This window comes from Triticum aestivum, chromosome 1A (genome assembly GCF_018294505.1).
Source record: "Triticum aestivum cultivar Chinese Spring chromosome 1A, IWGSC CS RefSeq v2.1, whole genome shotgun sequence".
Taxonomy (NCBI): domain Eukaryota; kingdom Viridiplantae; phylum Streptophyta; class Magnoliopsida; order Poales; family Poaceae; genus Triticum; species Triticum aestivum.
In genome coordinates, this window is record NC_057794.1 from 167,163,839 (window position 1) to 167,186,660 (window position 22,822).

The 22,822-nt window shown below is 43.4% G+C and overlaps 1 protein-coding gene across 1 annotated transcript; it reads right to left on the reverse strand.

Moving 5' to 3' along the window:
* Positions 1–3,913: 3,913 nt before the first annotated feature.
* Positions 3,914–10,397, reverse strand: LOC123042222 (DNA replication licensing factor MCM6). Its single transcript, XM_044464724.1, has 18 exons — positions 10,215–10,397; positions 9,949–10,098; positions 9,693–9,833; positions 9,246–9,408; positions 8,974–9,167; positions 8,692–8,887; positions 8,502–8,579; positions 7,806–8,035; positions 7,035–7,149; positions 6,629–6,703; positions 6,396–6,536; positions 6,079–6,282; positions 5,841–6,002; positions 5,583–5,638; positions 5,394–5,497; positions 5,178–5,294; positions 4,437–4,567; positions 3,914–4,333 (listed from the first exon to the last, which is right to left on the reverse strand). Exons 1-18 carry the CDS (start codon positions 10,289–10,291, stop codon positions 4,208–4,210), a joined length of 2,460 nt encoding a protein of 819 aa, XP_044320659.1. The 5' UTR covers positions 10,292–10,397; the 3' UTR covers positions 3,914–4,207.
* Between the last annotated feature and the right edge of the window lie 12,425 nt (positions 10,398–22,822).

Consider the following 22,822-nt stretch of genomic DNA (forward strand, 5'->3'; position numbering starts at 1 on the left):
CAAAACGGAGATCTTTTGCATACGTTTGGGGATGATCCGAATCCGACGGTGCCGACTGCCCGGGTCGGGTACTGGAAGTTTAGGACACGCACCCGAGGGGGTTTGTGCACTGAGCAAAGAGGGGTCTCCGGACCGTGCAATCGCATCGAACGGCTCCGGGCGTGAAGAGGGGTAGGCACGGGCCTAGGTGGACTGTGGAGAGCGGGTTGGTCAGAGAGAAGAGGGGAGAGATGTTGGGGATCGTAGCAGAAATTTAAAATTTTCTACGCATCACCTAGATCAATCTATGGAGTAATCTAGCAACGAGGGGAAGGAGAGTGCATCTACATACCCTTGTAGATCGCTAAGCGGAAGCGTTGCAAGAATGCGGATGAAGGAGTCGTACTCGTAGTGATTCGGATCGCGGTTGATTCCGATCTAAGCGCCGAACAACGGTGCCTCCGCGTTCAACACACGTGCAGCCCGGTGACGTCTCCTACGCCTTGATCCAGCAAGGGGAGAAGGAGAGGTTGGGGAAGACTCCGTCCAGCAGTAGCACGACGGCGTGGGGGTGGTGGAGGAGCGCGGGACTCCAGCAGGGCTTCGCCAAGCACTACGAGAGACGAGGAGGGAGAGGGGTAGGGTTGCGCCAAGAGAGAGAGATCGAATCGTGTGTTGGGCAGCCCCCATACCTCAAGTATATATAGGGGAAGGGGAGGGGGTTGTGCCCCCTCTAGGGTTCCCACCCCAAGGGGTGCGGCAGCCCCTGATCCCATCTAGGGTGGCAGCCACAAGGGGGAAAGGGGGAGGCGCACCTGGGGTGGGCCTTAGGGCCCATCTGCCCTAGGGTTTGCCCCCCTACCCTCTTGGAGGCGCCTTGGGCCTTGGTGGGAGGCGCCCCAGCCCACCTAGGGGCTGGTCCCTTCCTACTATTGGCCCATGTATGCCTCCGGGGCCCGTGGCCCCTCCCGGTGGACCCCCGGACCCCTCCGGTGGTCCCGGTACACTACCGGTGATGCCCGGAACATTTCCGGTGGCCAAAACCATACTTCCTATATATCAATCTTTACCTCCGGACCATTCCGGAACTCCTCGTGACGTCCGGTATCTCATCCGGGACTCTGAACAACATTCGGTAACCGCGTACATACTTTCCCTATAACCCTAGCGTCATCGAACCTTAAGTGTGTAGACCCTACGGGCTCGGGAGTCCTGCAGACATGGCCGAGACAACTCTCCGGTTAATAACCAACAGCGGGATCTGGATACCCATGTTGGTTCCCACATGCTCCATGATGATCTCATCAGATGAACCACGATGTCAAGGATTCAATCAATCCCATATACAATTCCCTTTGTCTATCGGTACGATACTTGCCCGAGATTCGATCGTCGGTATCCCGATACCTTGTTCAATCTCGTTACCGGCAAGTCTCTTTACTCGTTCCGTAACACATCATCCCGTGATCAACTCCTTGGTCACATTGTGCACATTATGATGATATCCTACCGAGTGGGCCCAGAGATACCTCTCCGTTACACGGAGTGACAAATCCCAGTCTCGATTCGTGCCAACCCAACAGACACTTTCGGAGATACCCGTAGTGCACCTTTATAGCCACCCAGTTACGTTGTGACGTTTGGCACACCCAAAGCACTCCTACGGTATCCGGGAGTTGCACAATCTTATGGTCTAAGGGAATGATACTTGACATTAGAAAAGCTTTAGCATACGAACTACACGATCTTGTGCTAGGATTAGGATTGGGTCTTGTCCATCACATCATTCTCCTAATGATGTGATCCCGTTATCAACGACATCCAATGTCCATGGTCATGAAACCGTAACCATCTATTGATCAACGAGCTAGTCAACTAGAGGCTTACTAGGGACATGGTGTTGTCTATGTATCCACACATGTATCTGACTTTCCTATCAATACAATTCTAGCATGGATAATAAACGATTATCATGAACAAGGAAATATAATAATAACCAATTTATTATTGCCTCTAGGGCATATTTCCAACAAGAGATGCAGCCCGGCACAGTTTTCGGAGACCGAAAACGTCCGACGAAAAGACCGACTATACTGCCACTATAGTTTAACGGCTGGGCTATCAAACAGACTCCAAATGCGATGAAACTTGACAGCCAGTCTATCTACACTATAATAAGACCGCACGCCAACTTTCAACCCATTCCGAGAACATTTTCCGGCCACTTATAAAATACTATTTCGGAGGTGCCGCGGGCGCGTGCGAGTGTGTCTGGGATCAAAACGGACAACGGACGGAACTGAGGAAACCCGAACGGATGCAAGTTTTGAAAACAAGATGATGCAATGCACATGATGACATGACAAGATGCAACACGCAAACAAATGACAAGGCAACAACAACGAATAACTGGAAGACACCTAGCGCATCGGACTCGGGGCGTCACACCCGATGATCGGCGGGCCACTGAGAACAAATGTATCTTTAAGAAGAAGACATACGTTGATGGTAATGTCACCGTCTATAAAGCTCGACTTGTCGCAAAGAGTTTTCGACAAGTTCAAGGGGTTGACTACGACGAGACTTTCTTCCCTTAGCGATGTTGAAGTCTGTTAGTATTATGTTAGCAATTGCTGCAAATTTTCGATTATGAAATATGGTAGATGGACGTCAAAACAATGTTCCTTAACAGTTTTCTTAAGAGTTGTATATGATGCAGCTAGAAGGTTTTGTCGATCGTAACAAACCTTAACAAAACTCGAAAACACATCTAAAAATGGAGCCCTCCCACCAACAAGGTCCGGGATCCACCGCGCCCCCATGACCCTATAGGCCACCAGAAATGAGGCGGACCGACGCCGGCGGGAGGCGAAGGAACCCTAATTTTTAGGGGAGGAGACGGTTGTGTGAGGCCCGCTATTTTTTGCATCTCCCTCCTTAGAGACAAGTGTAGTGACAATTACCTCTAATTATGCGTAATTGAGAGAAAGAATAGATAAGGATCGTAACATCTAGCATATACAAAGGCATGATATTAATTGATTGTTTCATCTGCTATGTAGAATATTTGTTGGAATAGAGGAGAGGCGACAAGAGGGTGAGCTAAGTCCAAAAGCCGGCGAGCGCTTCATCCTTGTGGCCGCCTCTTCATATCTCTCCACTCATCCCTCCCTTCACCCTCCACCTCTCGTCTTCCCACGCCCCGCCAGGGATGGGCAGCTCGAGCTCGGCTCCAGCGCCCGTGGCCGCATTGGCCGCACCCTTGGCTGCCCACGCCCATGGCTGACTTAGTTTTTTTTTTTTTTTTGACGTTGAAAACTGGGAGCTTTATTAATTTAGAATACAATCTGCAGCTAGTAGAAGTGCTACATCACTTGGGACATCCTGAAACCAAACCAAACATTGGTTAGATGTTCCCTCCTTGCAAATTTAACTACAAATCTGCAAGCTCATTTTGAGTACAACTAATTTTAACTTGCAAATTTAGCTTTTTTTTACATCCAGACTATGTCCGCGGACGACACAAAATTTTATAAGTCAGCGCCATAAGCCTACGTGATGTCCATTTAAGGGACAGCGTTGGAGATGCCCTAAATCATGTGGGGTTTGAAAATTATTGATTTGGAGAAGAGTGACACTGCATCGCTGCTTCATGCCAAGTCTTTTTAACATTTGATACCAACTCTTTTGGTTTAGTCACACTATCATATAAAATTTATTTTATTAGTAGAGATTGAAAAAAAAATGGCTCATTCTTACTGAAGCGGATTTGGTGCCACCACCCGAATGTACAACGAGTCAACGAGTCAACGATGGCCTTGCATGCATCATTGCTAATGGCGTGGAAGTAATCCATACGTAAGGCAATATGCACATTCTTGCATTGTGACATCTGTAGGCCGTCATATGAGCAACCAATAGCTGAGTACAAAGCTTAGAAATTCAGAAACACATAAATTAAGCTATACTTGTCTTACAGAGTTGCAGTTTACATAACCAATAAACGGTGGAGAATACGCAACCAATACTGGTGGCAAATTAATTACCACATTTCAACCTTGGATGGAAGATACAATTCCAGAGATCTTATGCTTCCTTGGGAAGGGGATGGCAGGTACAACATATCATTTCTAGAGCATATGACAACAGGATGTCTTCCGTTTGAATGTCTGCTCTATTGGTCAACCACATATGATGGATCTAGTTAGCTGTGTCCTCAGCTGGTTAATCAATCAATGACGTAGTTCGGGTTAACAGCCAGGATTCTGTGCTCCGATGCCCTTGCTGCAGCACCTTCTGCTGCCGCTGTTCCTTCGTCTATGACTACAAGATGGCCTTCCCTCTGTATCAGCCTCTGCAGATGCACACCCATCCACAAAATTTCAGTAAACATGCAAAGGACTTTTGACTATATGCCTTTCACGTATTATGAACATAGATAAATGATAGGTTTATACCTCTATAATGGCTTTGATGCACTTTACTTCCTCCTTCACCTCTTCTGTAGAACTATATGCACCTTGGGCATTCTGCTGCTCAACATACCAAATGATTAGATCCCCTTGCTTCATGCCAGCCAGAACATCCCCTGCATCACCAAAGTGAAAGAACATCAGTTTCAATTCCTGGGCTAGCTGGGAGTGTGAAAGTTTGCAGTTGTTACAAAATTCTTAAGCATCGCACAATATATTACAAGTGGGGGCTAGGGTATAAAATCACAGGCACATAACTAATCTATTTTCCTGTAAAATTCTTGCAAAATATCTATGAAATTTCCCAGTTCCAAGCATCCCTAAAAGATTTGAGCCATGGAGACTTAAGGAAGAAGCATAATTAGCACATACATAAGCTATAAATTACCAAATAGGTGCATTACCAAATAAGGGTAACGTCTGTGTTTCACGGTATTACCAAATAAACATAGCATTTTAAAACACTTTGTGCTTGAACCTAGAGCCTACCGCAGAGTGCCTTTTCACTTGTCCAGGAAAGGGACCATGCTACTGTAGCTAGAGTGTAAGTGAACGAGTATAGATGGCTCATGGCGTTTGGAATGGCTTCTAATCTAAAATTACAAGATACTTCCATTCTTCATGGGAAGTTGGTAATGGTGAGGTGGCCATGATTGCTGCTAGGGTAAAACAAGAGGAAGCAAGCCATACAAAATCAAGAATATAAGTATGTATCAGCATCAGTACCGTCTTTCTTGACTGATTCTTCGTGTTGCCGCAGTCTCATGACCAAAGCTTGTGTAACTCTCTGGAAATGTTCTTCAGTAATAACCAATTTCTTCTTAATCACCTCTGCTGGTTCATCTTTTAGAGTTTTGACATTGAAAACAAGCGGCAACAATTATTAGAACAAAACAAACTGAGCAAAACCAATATCCATTTTAGAAATAGTGAGAAACTCACCTGGACCATCTTGTTGAGTAGCATCTCCTTGTACTGGCTGTTCATCATCATGATCAAGAGGTGCATCTTGAAAATCAGATAGGTCAACTTCACTTGATTCCACACTGCAAAAATTAATAAGCTTCTTTGTTAATGATATCATCATCAAAATATAAATGCTTCAAAAGGTCAAATAGTAAGCAAACTCACCTTATTATGGATGTTTTGAGTAATTTAACTGCCATGCGAACATGAGCGGGGAGAACCTAAAAGATTTTAATACCAAAAGAAGTTAGCAGCAAATTATGGAGGCAAATCAATCAATGCAAGGTAAATACAGGGAGATTGTAAGTTGATAGTATCAATCACAACAAGTACATTTACTTTACAAACATAAATGGTGATGCTTCAAGAATAAAACTGCAGACAACCAATCCTAATATTGACATATGCATGCAATTAACTTACAATTCTTTCCAAATGGCTTCTGGCAATAGCTTCTGACAGCCTGATTAGCGCCTCCAGTTGCCTAACTGTCATCCTGTAAGCAACCCTAGTACCAGGAGTACTGTCGCCTCTACGGAGGACAACATATGATTCGACCAGAACTTTCTTTGCTTCAGAACTCAACTGCAATGACATAAATAATAACAATAAGTTGATTAATAGCCAAACTCCCTTTTCTTAACTGAGTTAAGGGGCAAACCTGAGGTTTCAAAGACTTTGCAAAAGCAAAGTAGCGCTTCAATTCTGCAGTGCTAAATGCAGGGGAAAGTGCTTCTTCACGTTTTTGATGGACTCTCACAATGTGATGAGCAATGTGGTAGTCAGTGTTTTCATCAGGTTCATCAATCATGATGTATACCAGATCAAATCTTGAAAGAATGGCTGGAGGTAGTGCCACATTGTACTGGCAGGGATTGCAGCAGTATCAGATTCAACGAAGATCTCATGATTCAAACAGAAAGGGATTTGAACCTTCTGGATTCACAAGATAGATTTAATTTAAATTTCTTGACTTACCTTAAGTGGTTTTGACTTGTCATACCGTCCTCCTGTGGGATTTGCTGCTGCCAGTATTGAAGTTCGTGCATTCAAAGTTGCTTGTATTCCAGCTTTTGTTATGCTGATGGTTTGCTGCTCCATTGCTTCATGTATAGCAACCTACAATGGACAAATAAAATTGTCACTCAAGGTTTCACATCAGTGAGAAAAATAAGGCATGGGCAGTAATAGCCAAAAAAATATAGGCCTACCTGATCCTTTATATCCATCTTATCAAATTCATCAATACAACAGATGCCATTATCAGCTAACATGAGTGCACCTGCCTGCAAGAAACAAAATTGGCAGCAACAAGGAAAGACATAAGAACTAGCAAGATTGTACATAAACCAAGTGACACCTAGCCAGCAGTTTACAACAGATTCTAGCTCTGTCCAACTCAGTTCAGCATTCACAGTGAGAAAACATGTTAAAATGCAATAAGAAAAGCTAATACTTGTACATATACGGTATGATCTCTATCAAGAGAGATTTTGAAGAAAATATTTTACCTAAGCAGACTTCTATCAAGCAAATGATGAAATATAATGGCTTCACCTTCATCAAAGCAGACTTTGTGGTAATGATAGAAATGGATTGGGTTGCTATTCAGATTACCTCAATACAAAATTCACCGGTCTCAGGTTCTTTCGCAACAGTTGCTGTCAATCCAGCAGCAGACGAGGACTTCCCTGATGTGTAAACAGATCGCGGAACAATACCAGCAGTGTATCTGAAAATTGGATTACACATTTTAAATTTCATTGACTGGCGAAGCATCAAGTCACAGGACAAATTTGAATTGCAGGAAACAAATTCCACAGCTGCTACAAATCTGAGCATCAGCATTTTAACCAACAGAAATCATGACACCTTATATGGTATTTTGACAAGCAAATCTGTGTGGACCGTTAGTAATTTCTAATCTAGACGATTACATTTCTATAAAGTTGGCCATATTCATGATCTTTTAAAAGATACTCCCTTCGTCCCACAATGTAACATGTTTTTGCAAGCTATTTTAGCTTGCAAAAACATCTTATATTTTGGGACAGAGGGAGTAATATACAACAAACAACAGACATAGATTGGCCAAATTCAACAAAAGTCATTCATAAATTCATTAGTTCTTAAAATGAATCCATAATTCACCAATGGTTCTTCTATTGAATGCATGGAAGCATTCTCTGGATGATACTATGGGTCATAATATCATCACTACACTGAGCCATCCTTATCTCATGGTCATGATATCATTTATGCAAGCATTGGCAATTTATCTTGAGAAGCAGCAGTAACAAGTTTATATAGCCAGAGATCATTGCATTGAATAGCATCACAGGACAAGAAAGAACCATGGGCATAAGAATACATAAGAAAAAAACTTACTTTAAAAACTGAGACTTTGCGCAACTTGGATCTCCAACAATACAGACATTTATGTCTCCTCTAAGGTTTATGCCTTCATGTGTTATCTTGTGAACGCCACCCAAGAGCATAAGGAGAAGTGCCCTCTTTATTTCTTGATGACCAAAGACAGTAGGACATATGCTATCAACTATCTTATTAAAAAAATCAGGAGTGTTTCTCATCCTAACAACCTCATCCTCCTCCTCTTCCTGTTAAAGAGACAGTCAAGAGAAATAGTTTATGTTATAAACCCACAAAAAACAGAAAGGAATGCTCATGGCTGCTACCCAATATGTAATCTAATACTCCCTCCGTCCCACAATATAAGATCGTTTGTCAAGCTGGCTTGAAAAACAATGTTATATTGTGGGACAGAGGGAGTATATAATAGATTCACATGCAAAACTCCATGTTCATAATGTAATAGGTTCACATAACACTTCAGAAAATAAAAATAGTAAGATGAGCTTACTTTGTATGCATGCTCAAATGAAAAATAATAAGACAGGCATTGATCAAACCAACATGACAGAACAATATTGCTATGCAAAGATAAGTACTTGCAATGGTTTTCTTGGAATGGGCAAGTGATTAGTCATATTTTTGAAACAGTACCTCTCCTCTAATTTACTTTATGGAAACACTAGTAGTTCTTGTGGCATAAGAAGAACTTACAGTGAACTTCTGTCTCTCGCTGCCATCACCATCTATGTCACGGTCCCTGATGTCCACGTCCCTCCTGCCATCCGCCACCTAGCAATGTTAAAGAGAGATGAGAAACTTGCATGAGAAATTACCATTTACCAAATTAGATTTCAGTCAGGAGAAAAACTGAGGAAAGCCTATTGCTGAAAATGGTGCGCACCTGCACTGAGTTGGCCACAAAAGCAAGGCGATATGAGAGATCTCGTACTCCAAGGGACTTCAAGCCCTTTACACCTTCTTGGACACCTGACCCATTCTTCCGCTGAGGACCTTCCCGGCGACACTCTGCTCTCTCACCAGGTGAAGTTAATGCCATAACATCTGGAACAGCAACAACCGTTCCCGTAAATATGACCCTGAAATTGGCAAGACAGAACATTTTAATAACATGAACTCAACCAAACCACAACAAAGTAACAGTAAATGGAGTTCCTCCACTCACGTATCCCCAGCTCTAGCTTTCTCAACAATCTCATGCCGCAGAATGACATCCAGGGAACGAGGTAGTGACCCAGCGGGTATCTCTTTTGATGTCTCCTGCATCCTGACCCGCTGCCAATCCGTAAATTTGCTATCCTGACGGAGAAGGGCCCATCTTGATCGGTTTTGGCATGTTGCATTAACGCATATTATTGGCTGAAGTACATGAGTCCATCATTAGATACATTGCTTGAGAAATAATAACTAACAGAAGATAAGGTTGAGAGTAGCGACCTCAGTATACTTGAACTGCTGGTCTACATTTTTAACAACATTTCCACAATCAAGGCACTTGAAGGTGCCTTGCAATAACTCAGGTCGGACCTCACTCGTCCTTGTTACAACCCCCGTTACAGCTGTGAGCTTACCAATCTCTGCTGTCCCCAGCTCTCTCAACCTAATATAGTAGAAAATTCAGTCAAAAAAATTGGCAGCCACCAAGATATTAGATTACACCTATGATCTAACAGAGCAAAGTGTATAGAATTTAGACTGCAGTGTCAACTGGATCTAAAATCAAATTCTACAGACACTGCTCCTTGAATTCATTTAATGTCTGTAGTAGTATTAGTATGCAGCAGTTAAAGACAGAAATTTGAACAATTATAAAGGTTTTGCCACATTTGTACGATTAATTGGTTCATTAACCACACAAAACATACTTCAGAAGCAAGTGCAGACCTTTTCAGCATCGGAATGTTGTAGAAGGCAATATTAATATCCTTGTTGGGGCTGTCATCGGAGATTATTGGCGCACGGTTCTCGCCAGCTCTGTGCTCCATCACAAACCTCTTGCACGCATTGCGAAGGTACGGCTCAAACCTGATGCAATCAAAAACGCCATGAGCAACCATTTCCTCCTTGTAACAAACGAAGAAACAAATCAATGGGTACTAGTAACTCGCAAGAAAAGAAAAACGAAACATCCCCATCTCACCTAAGGTACTCCTCGGAGATGGCCTTCTGGAGGACGTCGTTGAAGCGCATGACGTGCGCGAAATCGACGTACATGGTGGTGGACTCACGCGACCGCATCGCCTCCATCTCTACATCGTAGAACGGCTCCGCCGCATCCGGCTCCTTGAACCTAGGGACCCGAGAAGCCGAAGGTATGAAACACAGAGGACCATGAGGAAACCCTAGAAATGGAGGGGAAGGGGGGGAGGGGGGGGGGGGGGGCGCCGCCGGCGGCGCTGGTCTCACCGCTTAAGGAACTCGAGGAAGATGTTCTCCACCCGCGCCGCCTTCTCGTCCACGAAGAAGCCGCCGAACGCCTCCATGGCCGGCGAACCTTCTGGATCTAGACGAGTGTTTGGTGATTTGGGGGGAAGGGGGGGGGGGCGGTTCTGGCGTCTGAGTGCGCGGTGAGAGAGGCAAGGGTTTCGGGTTGGGGATGAAAAGGGGGAGGGGGGTACTGTTGGCGGGAAGGTGGCGGCGGCTTGGCGCCAATTCTTCCCGCCAAAAACTGGCTGGCGCCTGGAGGAAGGGTTGGGGTTTCTATGGACCTGGTCCGTGCACTGTTTGCTCCCTGACATGTGGGCCACACCACTTGAGGAGAACATGGGCGAGCGGATACTCCGTGCCCCGGGTGCACCGTGCAGGGGAGTCGGTGTGGCGACCAGGTGCCTCGTTCTTGGGCCCGTGTTGGGTTTGTGGTGAATGGGCCGCACGTTGGACTCTCCACGCAATGCGGAAGCAACTAATCAATGGCCCAAGAACGAGGGATATACAGAAACTATCAACGCCAGCAGGGCACCCGCCAGGTTTGGGTACGGGTGGAGTTACCCCATACCCTTATCCATCCCCTTTGAGCTTACCCATCACCCGTACTCATACCCGTCAACAAATACAATTTTTTCCCATACCCATCACCCTGCAGGGTCAATGGGTACCCACGGGTAAAAATACCCACGTGTGCACATATCAACTTGTGCAAGAAATAAGCATAAACGACAACATATCAACATAATTTATAGACATCAATGCATCGTAACAACATCACATACTTATAAACAACAACACATCATAAACGACATTACATTCTTATAAAAAACAGCACTTACTCGTAACAGCAACATATCATAAACAAAAATACATTCCCGTAAAGAACATCACTTATTCATAGGCAGCAACACATAGTCATTTATTTTAAGTCACAAAATCACGACAAAGTATGCAGGTAATTTGATCGTACATAAGGCCACAAAATGAGCATCCCAATAAAGTTTCGACATTGTAACTAGTTCAATTAAAATAAACTCAACCAATCCGACAATAGCATAACGAAGACCTTGGCGCAATAAGTCTTCAATCTTGAGCATAACTCACGGAGTCCATCTCTCTACATCTCAAAGGGCCAAGTCTTGGTTGGAAACATGAATATAGTCATTTTTTCAGAATTTTTCTTGTAGCATATGCACTCAAATACTCAATTGGCAAAGGAAATGTGTTGGTGAATACTAACCTGCATCCCCTCTTGAATGTCTTGAAGGCATGTCCAAAAGCTAGCATCTCCTTTATGAACATCTAGAACAAACAATTTGTAGAGATGATGAAACAATGATTAGCAATAGTTAAATAACGAGTAAGTTTAAACAAATTACATTATTTGCTCACCTTTGCATTTGTTTCTAAGCCAATTTTGGGAGCACACCAAGACTTCCACCATATTAGGAGTTAGGCGGCTCCTATGCTCACTAAGTATTCTGCCACTTGTGCTAAATGCCGACTCTGAAGCAACTGTTGTCACGGGAATGGCAAATATATCTCTGGCAACCTTCCTTAATGTTGGATATCTTGTTCCAGCTACTTTCCACCAATCCAACACACTAAATACTTTTGTGTACGGCACTAGGCCATCTGTCAAGTACATATCTATTTCACCTTGTAGCCGAGCTGCTGCAGGACTTTGCTTGGCAACAATGTCATTGAAAATATTCATGATGGCTGGAGCTTTCATTGAAGAAAGCAATTCTTCACATGGTTTATATTCATCTACTTCCACTTCATACTCCTCTATCAGTGAATGTAGTCTAGCTACTAATGCATCAACCAACTCCACACACTCATAAGAAGATGGCTCAATGCCATGAAGCATCGCAAAGCAAGCAGTCAACATATGCCTCTTGTACCGAGGATCAAGAAGTGTAGCCATCCCCATTAGATCTTGAATGTCCGTCCAATACTTTCAAATTTAGTAGTCATTTCCACAGAGAGTTTTTTGATAATTGGGTTGCTAGAAGTGGCCCACTATCTCATTTTCATTTTAATCTCACAGATTCTAGGGAAGTAAACATTAGCAGTCACATAATTAGTTTCGGAGAACAACTTTGTTATCTCATAGAATAAGCCAAGTCTCTCCACCATCTCTGCAGCAAACTCCCATTCTTTATCACTAGGTAAATGCTCATATTGTTTGTCAACTTGTTTTGCACGTTCAAAAACAACTCTGTATGGTAAAGCTACTTCTAGCATCATGAAAGTGGAGTTCCACCTACTTTTGCAATCAAGAATCAACTTTCTTGTTATTTTAATTTTTTTAAACTTAGCCATCTCCTCAAACTTCTCTATCCTTTTTCCTGTTGCTATCCAATATGCCACACTTTCCCTAATGTTTTCTATAGCTGACTTCATAACATCCAATCCATCCTTAACTATAAGATTTAAGATGTGTGCACTACAATGCATATGCAGCAGAGTACCTTCCAAAGGGAGCTTCTCCTTCCCTATCTTCCCCATAATCATCTCAATTGCCTTGTCATTGGTGGTGCAGTTATCCACAGTCACAGTCATCAGTTTTTCATCAATATTCCATTGAAGCAGGGAATCATAGAGCACTTCACATATCACTTCAGCTGTATGAGGAGCTAGAACATATACAAACCTGCAGTATTCAGCAACATATAGTCATAAACAGCAGCACTTCATAGAAAGCAACACATACTAAACAGCAACACTTCTTAATCAGCAACACATCATAAACAGCAGCACATCATAAACAGCAGCACATCATAAACAACAGTATATGATCAGCAACACATACTATACAACAACACATAGTAGTACCTCATGATAACATTTCGAAGCTTCCAAGATTCATCAATGAAATGAGCTGTAATAGCCATATATCCCTTCTTTTGGTGGTCCGCAGTCCACATATCTGTAGTGATAGCAACCCTAGATTGGTTCATAGTCATGTAATCAGTTGCCTTCTTTCTTTCTTGGTTATAATCTTCCTCAATATCTTGCCTAAAAGAAAAAAGAAGAGGATACCATATGTTACCTCTTCATTGCATAGAATAAGATAAGCAAAAATAAATCAAATAAACCCATGGCAAAGTATACCTAATAGTATTTCTTGTATGTAGCTTGAATAGTGGCCGAAGTGCATGAACAAACTTCCTAAAACCAGCATGGTCCACTATAGACAGTGGATACTCATGCAACACCAACATGTTACCGAGCTCTCTTCTAGCAACCTCTTGATCAAACGTATAGCTCTCCAAAAAAACGTTACCGTCCTCCTTAGCATTCATCCTCAATGATGGCTGACTCAATGTTTTGCCTCCCTTCATCTTCAACATCTTGAGAGTACAAATCTTTAGATGAGAAGCAAGATGCTTTGTGCCTGCTCTAGGTCCTGAAGCAAGTTCCTTGTGACAATAGTTACACTTTGCTTTCCATTGTCCATTGATCCTCATCTTCTTCATTTCCAACCAAACTTTAGAAGTTAGCTTCCGTTTGCCTGCTTCATTGACCTCTTCCACCTCCTCCTCCTGTCCATCTTCATCATCTAAAAGAATGACATGATCTGCATCTTCATCCATTGGGGCAGATGCGTCACAAGGAGCATCTACCTGGCTGGTTGAACTTGTACCACTGCAAAAAGAGCATAAATGAAAAAATACATCAAATTCTTGTAGTCTTCTTAATATAATACTTGATTCTATATGTGCACTGAAAGTACGATGCTCATATATGCATCGTAACATCTCTACATATCATCTATATATATATATGCAAAAAAAGTGTATTCATCGCAGCAACTATAAATAGTTAATTTTTTGTTTTCAGCATTACTTTCTTTTCGGTCGAACGATTTTATTTTGCAGGCAGAGTTAATTTCGATTTGTATAGCACTTTGTGTTTTTATTAACTGCAACTCATCATTTTTCTGACCAAAACGTGCATCTGCAGTGTTGTCTTAAATAGGCCTGAATCTTACTGTATTTTGTTAACTGTAAATAGTCTGAAACAAGTTAGAATGTCTCTGCATTTTTACCCCTGGGAAGGTACATGCTTACAAAAGAAGAAATGATCAGTTACCACCTCACATTAAATAGATCTAAAATCTGCCACCACCGATTCTATCTCTGCTATTACAATGCTAAAAAATCACACAGGGTCTGATGTACGTACTAGCACACAATTTGCTACGCTGAGCTCATCTCAGTAACAAATACATTTTTTCTCTTATATAAAAAGATCTCATTCATCACAGCAGCTATATACATCATGCATAGGCAGAAAACCAATACTTATCAACTTATATATGCAGGAAAAAAACATCGTATCATCACATATCTATACATCTATGTATAGTCTATGAATGCATAAAATCATACACAAAATTCAAACTCACCATGCCAAAAGAGCCTTGCTTTTGTTCTTGTGCTTGGTGACAGTAGAGGGTCGACTAAGCGGGCTAGGGCGAGGCGGCCGGCTTGAAGTGTTGTGACGGGGCTACACCATGGACGCCGAGGCAGGAGGTAGAAGTCCTTTACGTCGGCCCGGGGCTTGGCCCTTTCCTGGCGGACGGAGACGGACGGCACCACCCAACGATGGTGTTAGGCTTGGGACCAGGGTAGCCGCGCCATGCCCATGCTCCTTGTAAGTGCATCTAGTGCCACCCCTAGTTGGTTTTGGAGTATTGACGACAAACCTAGTTGAGGGACTAATGTGTTTGTGAGAATTGCAGAATAACACAGGTAGAAGTCCCTCATGATTCGGTTTTACTAACAGAGATGACCCCTAAAAATGTATGAAGACATTGAAGTCAAAGGTGGTATATGAAGATATTCACATTGAAGACTATGACAAGAGAAGACACGATATGAAGCCTATGGAGCTCGAAGATTTAGATCTTTCGTAGTTCTTTTTCTTTTTGTGTTGAGTCATAGGAACCACCGTACTGTTAAGTGGGGTCCAAGAGAACCAGTCAGAGTGACTGGAGTGATGCCTGAACCAAAAACCTATGTCTTCGAGTGAAGACTATGAGAACGAATCTTGTCCAGAGTCGGACAAGTCAGCTTTGCTTGTAGCCCAAGTAAAGTTGCCGTGTGAGTTTGAAATTTGACCGTTGGAACACGTGTTAGTTCCTTAGTGACCCAGGGTCATTTCGGACAAATCAGGTCGGGTTGCCAAGTGGCTATAAATAGCCCACCCCCTACAACCATAAACGGTTGGCTGCTCAGATTGAGAGTACGGCTTTTGTTGTTTGAGAGCAACCCACCTCGAAGCCTTTGAGAGAGAATTCCTTGCGAGGATAAAAGCCCTAACCACCAGAGCCAGAGAGAATTGGGCATCACTTAAATCTTCTTATCTGTTTGATCTGAAGACTTATTACACTTGAGGACTGTGCATCCTCCAGCCGGTTAGGCGTCGCGTTCTGAGCTTCCAAAAGACATTATGGATTGCCAGTGAACGAAGTCTGTGAAGGTTTGGGAGTCTACCTTGAAGACTTACCAGAGTGATTGGGCAAGGTCTATATGACCTTAGCTCAAGGAGAATACGGTGAGGACTGGGTGTCCTGAGCTGCGTGTTCAGGACTGGGTGTCCGGGACTGTGTGTCCTAAGGTTTAAATACCTAGCCGCTCCAACCAGACGTACAGTTGTCACAGCAACTGGAACTGGTCCAACAAATCATTGTCTTCAACGAGTCACTGGTTTTATCTTCACTTCACTTTACTTACTGTTTTCCTTGTGAAGTCATTGTATGTTTGGTTTATCATTTGTCTTCACTGAGTGATTGTGTGTTCTGTTTGGCTTCACAATATCTTCCTACCCGATCCTTACTACCTAGCTGCTATTAGTCTTTGTGCTTTCAATTCATTGAATACTTGACTATGGTTTGCCTAGTGTAGTCTACCTTCCGCTGCATGGTAATAGGTTTAATTTTATTGTTTGTCTTCAAAACTCCCATGTTCTGAAGACTTTCATAAAAATCGCCTATTCACCCCCCTCTAGTCGATATAACGCACTTTCACTCCTGGCCCTGATGGTTGCCGCCGTCTGACTCAGTCCGCATGAGCGCGAGCTGCATCTCCTTCTCCTGGTCGCCGTCCTCGCGCAAGCTATGGTCCTCATCCCCAAGATCCATGGCGTCCGAGCGGCTGAAGCGCTGGCAACGGCGAGGCAGCGAGTAGCTGGACGCAATGGCAGCAGCGACTAGGGATGCACGAGGAGGCGAGGAGCCGAGATGAGATCAGGAGGAGATAGAAGGATATCAATCTCCGTCTCTTAGAATATGGGACGTGATCTCTATTCATTATTCACCAAAGCCAAATCACCCTAATCACGCAGATTCCTTCTATGTTCTATCATTCCATGTACGTGTGTATGTGGGCTACATGTATCTCGTGGACTAACCGATTTTGTGGGAAGTTAGATTAGATATATGAGTAGTGATTAGTGATGGCCCACTTAACAGATTTTACGCGGGTATATGGGTACACGGGTATGGGTTATTATTGGGGAACATAGCAGAAATTCAAAAAAATTCCTACGTGTCACCAAGATCTATCTATGGAGAGACCAGCAACGAGGGGAAGGAGAGTGCATCTACATACCCTTATAGATCGCTAAGCGGAAGCGTTCAAGAGAACGGGGTTGATGGAGTCGTACTCGTCGTGATCCAAATCACCGATGACCAAGTGCCGAACGGACGGCACCTCCGCGTTCAACACACGTACAACCCGGTGACATCTCCCACGCCTTGATCCAGCAAGGAGAGAGGTAGAGGTTGAGGAAGACTCCATCCAGTAGCAGCACAACGGCGTGGTGGTGGTGGAGGAGCATGGCAATCCTGCAGGACTTTGCCAAGCACCACGGGAGAGGAGAAGGACTTGGGAGAAGGGGAGGGCTGCACCAGAACATTGGTATGGCTGCCCTCCCACCCCCCACATATATATAGGGGCAAGGGAGAGGGGGGGAGGCGCATCCTTGGCCCTTCCTCCAAGGAAGGGCGCGGCTAGGAGGAGTCCCTCCTCCCCAAGGCACCTCGGAGGTGCCTTCCCCCTTTAGGACTCTTCCTTTCCTTATCCTTTGGCGCATGGGCCTCTTGGGGCTGGTGCCCTTGGCCCATATAGGCCAAGGTGCACACCCCTACAGCCCATGTGGCCCCCCGGGGCAGGTGGCCCCACCCGGTGGACCCCCGGGACCCTTCCGGTGGTCCCGGTACAATACCAGTGACCCTGAAACTTGTCCGGTGACCAAAACAGGACTTCCCATATATCAATCTTTACCTCCGGACCATTCCGGAACTCCTCGTGACGTCCGGGATCTCATCCGGGACTCCGAACAACATTCGGTTACCACATACAAACTTCCTTTATAACCCTAGCGTCATCGAACCTTAAGTGTGTAGACCCTACGGGTTCGGGAGACATGCAGACATGACCGAGATGACTCTCCGGTCAATAACCAACAGCGGGATCTGGATACCCATGTTGGCTCCCACATGTTCCACGATGATCTCATCGGATGAACCACGATGTCAAGGACTTAATCAATCCCGTATACAATTCCCTTTGTCTATCGGTACGATACTTGCCCGAGATTCGATCGTCGGTATACCGATACCTTGTTCAATCTCGTTACCGGCAAGTCTCTTTACTCGTTCCGTAACACATCATCCCGTGATCAACTCCTTGATCACATTGTGCACATTATGATGATGTCCTACCGAGTGGGCCCAGAGATACCTCTCCGTCACACGGAGTGACAAATCCCAGTCTCGATTCGTGCCAACCCAACAGACACTTTCGGAGATACCCGTAGTGTACCTTTATAGCCACCCAGTTACGTTGTGACGTTTGGCACACCCAAAGCACTCCTACGGTATCCGGGAGTTGCACAATCTCATGGTCTAAGGAAATGATACTTGACATTAGAAAAGCTTTAGCATACGAACTACACGATCTTGTGCTATGCTTAGGATTGGGTCTTGTCCATCACATCATTCTCCTAATGATGTGATCCCGTTATCAACGACATCCAATGTCCATGGTCAGGAAACCGTAACCATCTATTGATCAACGAGCTAGTCAACTAGAGGCTTACTAGGGACATGGTGTTGTCTATGTATCCACACATGTATCTGAGTTTCCTATCAATACAATTCTAGCATGGATAATAAACGATTATCATGAACAAGGAAATATAATAATAATCAATTTATTATTGCCTCTAGGGCATATTTCCAACAGTCTCCCACTTGCACTAGAGTCAATAATCTAGTTCACATCGCTATGTGATTAACACTCAAGGTCACATCCCCATGTGACTAACACCCAAAGAGTTTACTAGAGTCAATAATCTAGTTCACATTACTATGTGATTAACACTCAATGAGTTCTGGGTTTGATCATGTTGCTTGTAAGAGAGGTTTTTAGTCAACGGGTCTGAACCTTTCAGATCCGTGTGTGCTTTACAAATCTCTATGTCATCTCCTAGATGCAGCTACCACGTTCTATTTGGAGCCATTCCAAATAACTGTTCTACTATACGAATCCTGTTTACTACTCAGAATAATCTGGATTAGTGTCAAAGTTTGCATCGGCGTAACCCTTTACGACGAACTCTTTTACCACCTCCATAATCGAGAAAATTCCTTAGTCCACTAGTTACTAAGGATAACTTTGACCGCTGTCCTGTGATCCATTCTTGGATCACTCTTGTACCCCTTGACTGACTCATGGCAAGGCACACTTCAGGTGCGGTACACAGCATAGCATACTGTAGAGTCTATGTCTTAAGCATAGGGGACGACCTTCGTCCTTTCTCTCTATTCTGCCGTGGTCGAGCTTTAAGTCTTAACTTCATACCTTACAACTCAGGCAAGAACTCCTTCTTTGACTGATCCATCTTGAACACCTTCAAGATCATGTCAAGGTATGTGCTCATTTGAAAGTACCATTAAGCGTTTTGATCTATCCTTATAGATCTTGATGCTCAATGTTCAAGTAGCTTAATCCAGGCTTTCCATTGAAAAACACTTTCCAAATAACCCTATATGCTTTCCAGAAATTCTACGTCATTTCTGATCAACAATATGTCAACAACATATACTCATCAGAAATTCTATAGTGCTCCCACTCACTTCTTTGGAAATACAAGTTTCTCATAAACTTTGTATACACCCAAAATCTTTGATCATCTCATCAAAGCATACATTCCAACTCCGAGATGCTTACTCCAGTCCTTAGAAGGATTGCTGGAGCTTTGCATACTTATTAGCATCTTTCAGGATTGACAAAACCTTCCGGTTGTATCACATACAACCTTTCCTCAAGAAAATCATCGAGGAAACAATGTTTTGACATCCTATCTGCAAGATTTCATAAATAATGCAGTAATCGCTAATATAATTCCAACAGACTCTTAGCATCGCTACGAGTGAGAAAGTCTCATCGTAGTCAACTCCTTGAACTTGTCGGAAAACATCTTAACGACAAGTCGAGCTTTCTTTAATGGTGACATTTACCATCACTGTCCGTCTTCCTTTTAAAATCCATCTGCACTCAACAGCCTTACGACCATCGAGTTGTTCTGCCAAAGTCTACACTTTGTTTTCATACATGGATCCTCTCTCGGATTTTATGGCCTCGAGCCATTTATCGGAATCCGGGCCCACCATCGCTTCTCCATAGCTCGTAGGTTCATTGTTGTCTAGCAACATGACTTCCAAGACAGGATTACGTACCACTCTGAAGTAGTACGCATCCTTGTCATCCCACGAGGTTTGGTAGTGACTTGATCTGAAGTTTCATGATCACTATCATAAGCTTCCACTTCAATTGGTGTAGGTGCCACAGGAACAACTCCTGTGCCCTGCCACACACTAGTTGAAGAGACGGTTCAATAACCTCATCAAGTCTCCACCATCCTCCCACTCAATTCTTTCGAGAGAAACTTTTCCTCGAGAAAGGACCCGATTCTAGAAACAATCCCTTATTGCTTTCGGATCTGAGACAGGAGGTATACCCAACTGTTTTGGGTGTCCTATGAAGATGCATTTATCCGCTTTGGGTTCGAGCTTATCAGCCTGAAACCTTTTCACATAAGCGTCGCAGCCCCAAACTTTTAAGAAATGACAGCTTAGGTTTCTCTAAACCATAGTTCATACGGTGTCATCTCATCGGAATTACGTGGTGCCCCTTTTAAAGTGAATGTGGTTGTCTCTAATGCCTAACCCATAAACTATTGTGGTAATTCGATAAGAGACATCATGGTATGCATCATATCCAATAGGGTGCAGTTATGATGTTCGGACACACCATCACACTATGGTGTTCCAGGCTGTATTAGTTGTGAAACAATTTCCACAATGTCTTAATTCTGTGCCAAACTCGTAATTCAGATATTCATCTCTATGATCATATCATAGATCTTTTATCCTCTTGTCACGACGATCTTTCAACTTCACCCTGAAATTACTTGAACCTTTCAATAATTCAGACTCGTGATTCATCAAGTAAATATACTCAACATCTACTCAAATCATCTGTGAAGTAAGAACATAACGATATCCACTACATGCCTCAGCACTCATTGGACTGCACACATCAAAATGTATTACTTCCAACAAGTTGCTTTCTAGTTCCATTTTACTGAAAACGAGGCTTTCAGTCATCTTGCCCATGTGGTATGATTTGCATGTCTCAAGTGATTCAAAATCAAGTGAGTCAAAACGGTCCATTTGCATGGAGTTTCTTCATGCATATACACCAATAGACATGGTTCGCATGTCTCAAACTTTTCAAAAACGAGTGAGCCCAAAGATCCATCAACATGGAGCTTCTTCATGCGTTTTATACCGATATGACTTACGTGGCAGTGCCACAAGTAGGTGGTACTATCATTACTATCTTTTGGCATGAACATGTGTATCACTACGATCGAGATTCAATAAACCATTCATTTTAGGTGTAAGACCATTGAAGGTATTATTCAAATAAACAGAGTAACCATTATTCTCCTTAAATGAATAACCGTATTGCGATAGACATAATCCAATCATGTCTATGCTCAACGCAAACACCAAATAACAATTATTTAGGTTTAACACCAATCTCGATGGTAGAGGGAGCGTGCGATGCTTGATCATATCAACATTGGAAACACTTCCAACACATATCGTCAGCTCACCTTTAGCTAGTCTCCGTTTATTCCGTAGCTTTTATTTCGAGTTACTAACACTTAGCAACCGAACCGGTATCTAATACCCTGGTGCTACTAGGAGTACTAGTAAAGTACACATCAACACAATGTATATCCAATATACTTCTATCGACCTTGCCAGCCTTCTCATCTACCAAGTATCTAGGGTAATTCTGCTCCAGTGGCTGTTCCCCTTATTACAGAAGCACTTAGTCTCGGGTTTGGGTTCAACCTTGGGTTTCTTCACTAGAGCAGCAGCTGAATTGCCGTTTCATGAAGTATCCCTTCTTGCCCTTGCCCTTCTTGAAACTAGTGGTTTCACCAACCATCAACAATTGATGCTCCTTCTTGATTTCTACTTTTGTGGTGTCAAACATCGCGAATATCTCAAGGATCATCATATATGTCCCTGATATATTATAGTTCATCACGAAGCTCTAGCAGCTTGGTGGTAATGACTTCGGAGAAACATCACTATCTCATCTGGAAGATCAACTCCCACTCGATTCAAGCGATTGTTGTACTCAGACAATCTGAGCACAAGTTCAACAATTGAGCTTTTCTCCTTAGTTTGTAGGCTAAGAAAATCGTCGGAGGTCTTATACCTCTTGACGTGGGCACGAGCCTGAAATCCCAATTTCAGCCCTCAAAACATCTCATATGTTTCGCGACGTTTCAAAAACGTCTTCGGTGCCTCAACTCTAAACCGTTTCAACTGAACTATCACGTAGTTATCAAAACGTGTATGTCAGATGTTCGCAACATCCATAGACGACGTTCGAGGTTCAACACACTGAGTGGTGCATTAAGGACATAAGCCTTCTAAGAAGCAATGAGGACAATCCTCAGTTTACGGACCTAGTCCGCATAATTGCTACTATCAACTTTCAACTAAATTTCTCTAGGAACATATCTAAACAGTAGAACTGAAGCGCGAGCTACAACATAATTTGCGAAGACCTTTTGACTATGTTCAGGATAATTAAGTTCATCTTATGAACTCCCATTCAGATAGACATCCCTCTAGTCATCTAAGTGATTACATGATCCGAGTCAACTAGGCCGTGTCCGATCATCACGTGAGACGGACCAGTCATCATCGGTGAACATCTTCATGTTGATCGTATCTACCATACGACTCATGCTCGACCTTTCGGTCTTCTGTGTTCCGAGGCCATGTCTATGCACATGCTAGGCTCGTCAAGTTAACCCTAAGTGTTTTGCATGTGTAAAACTGTCTTACACCCGTTGTATGTGAACGCAAGGATCTATCACACCCGATCATCACGTGGTGCTTCGAAACGATGAACTTTAGCAACGGTGCACAGTTAGGGGAGAACACATTCTTGAAATTGTTATGAGGGATCATCTTA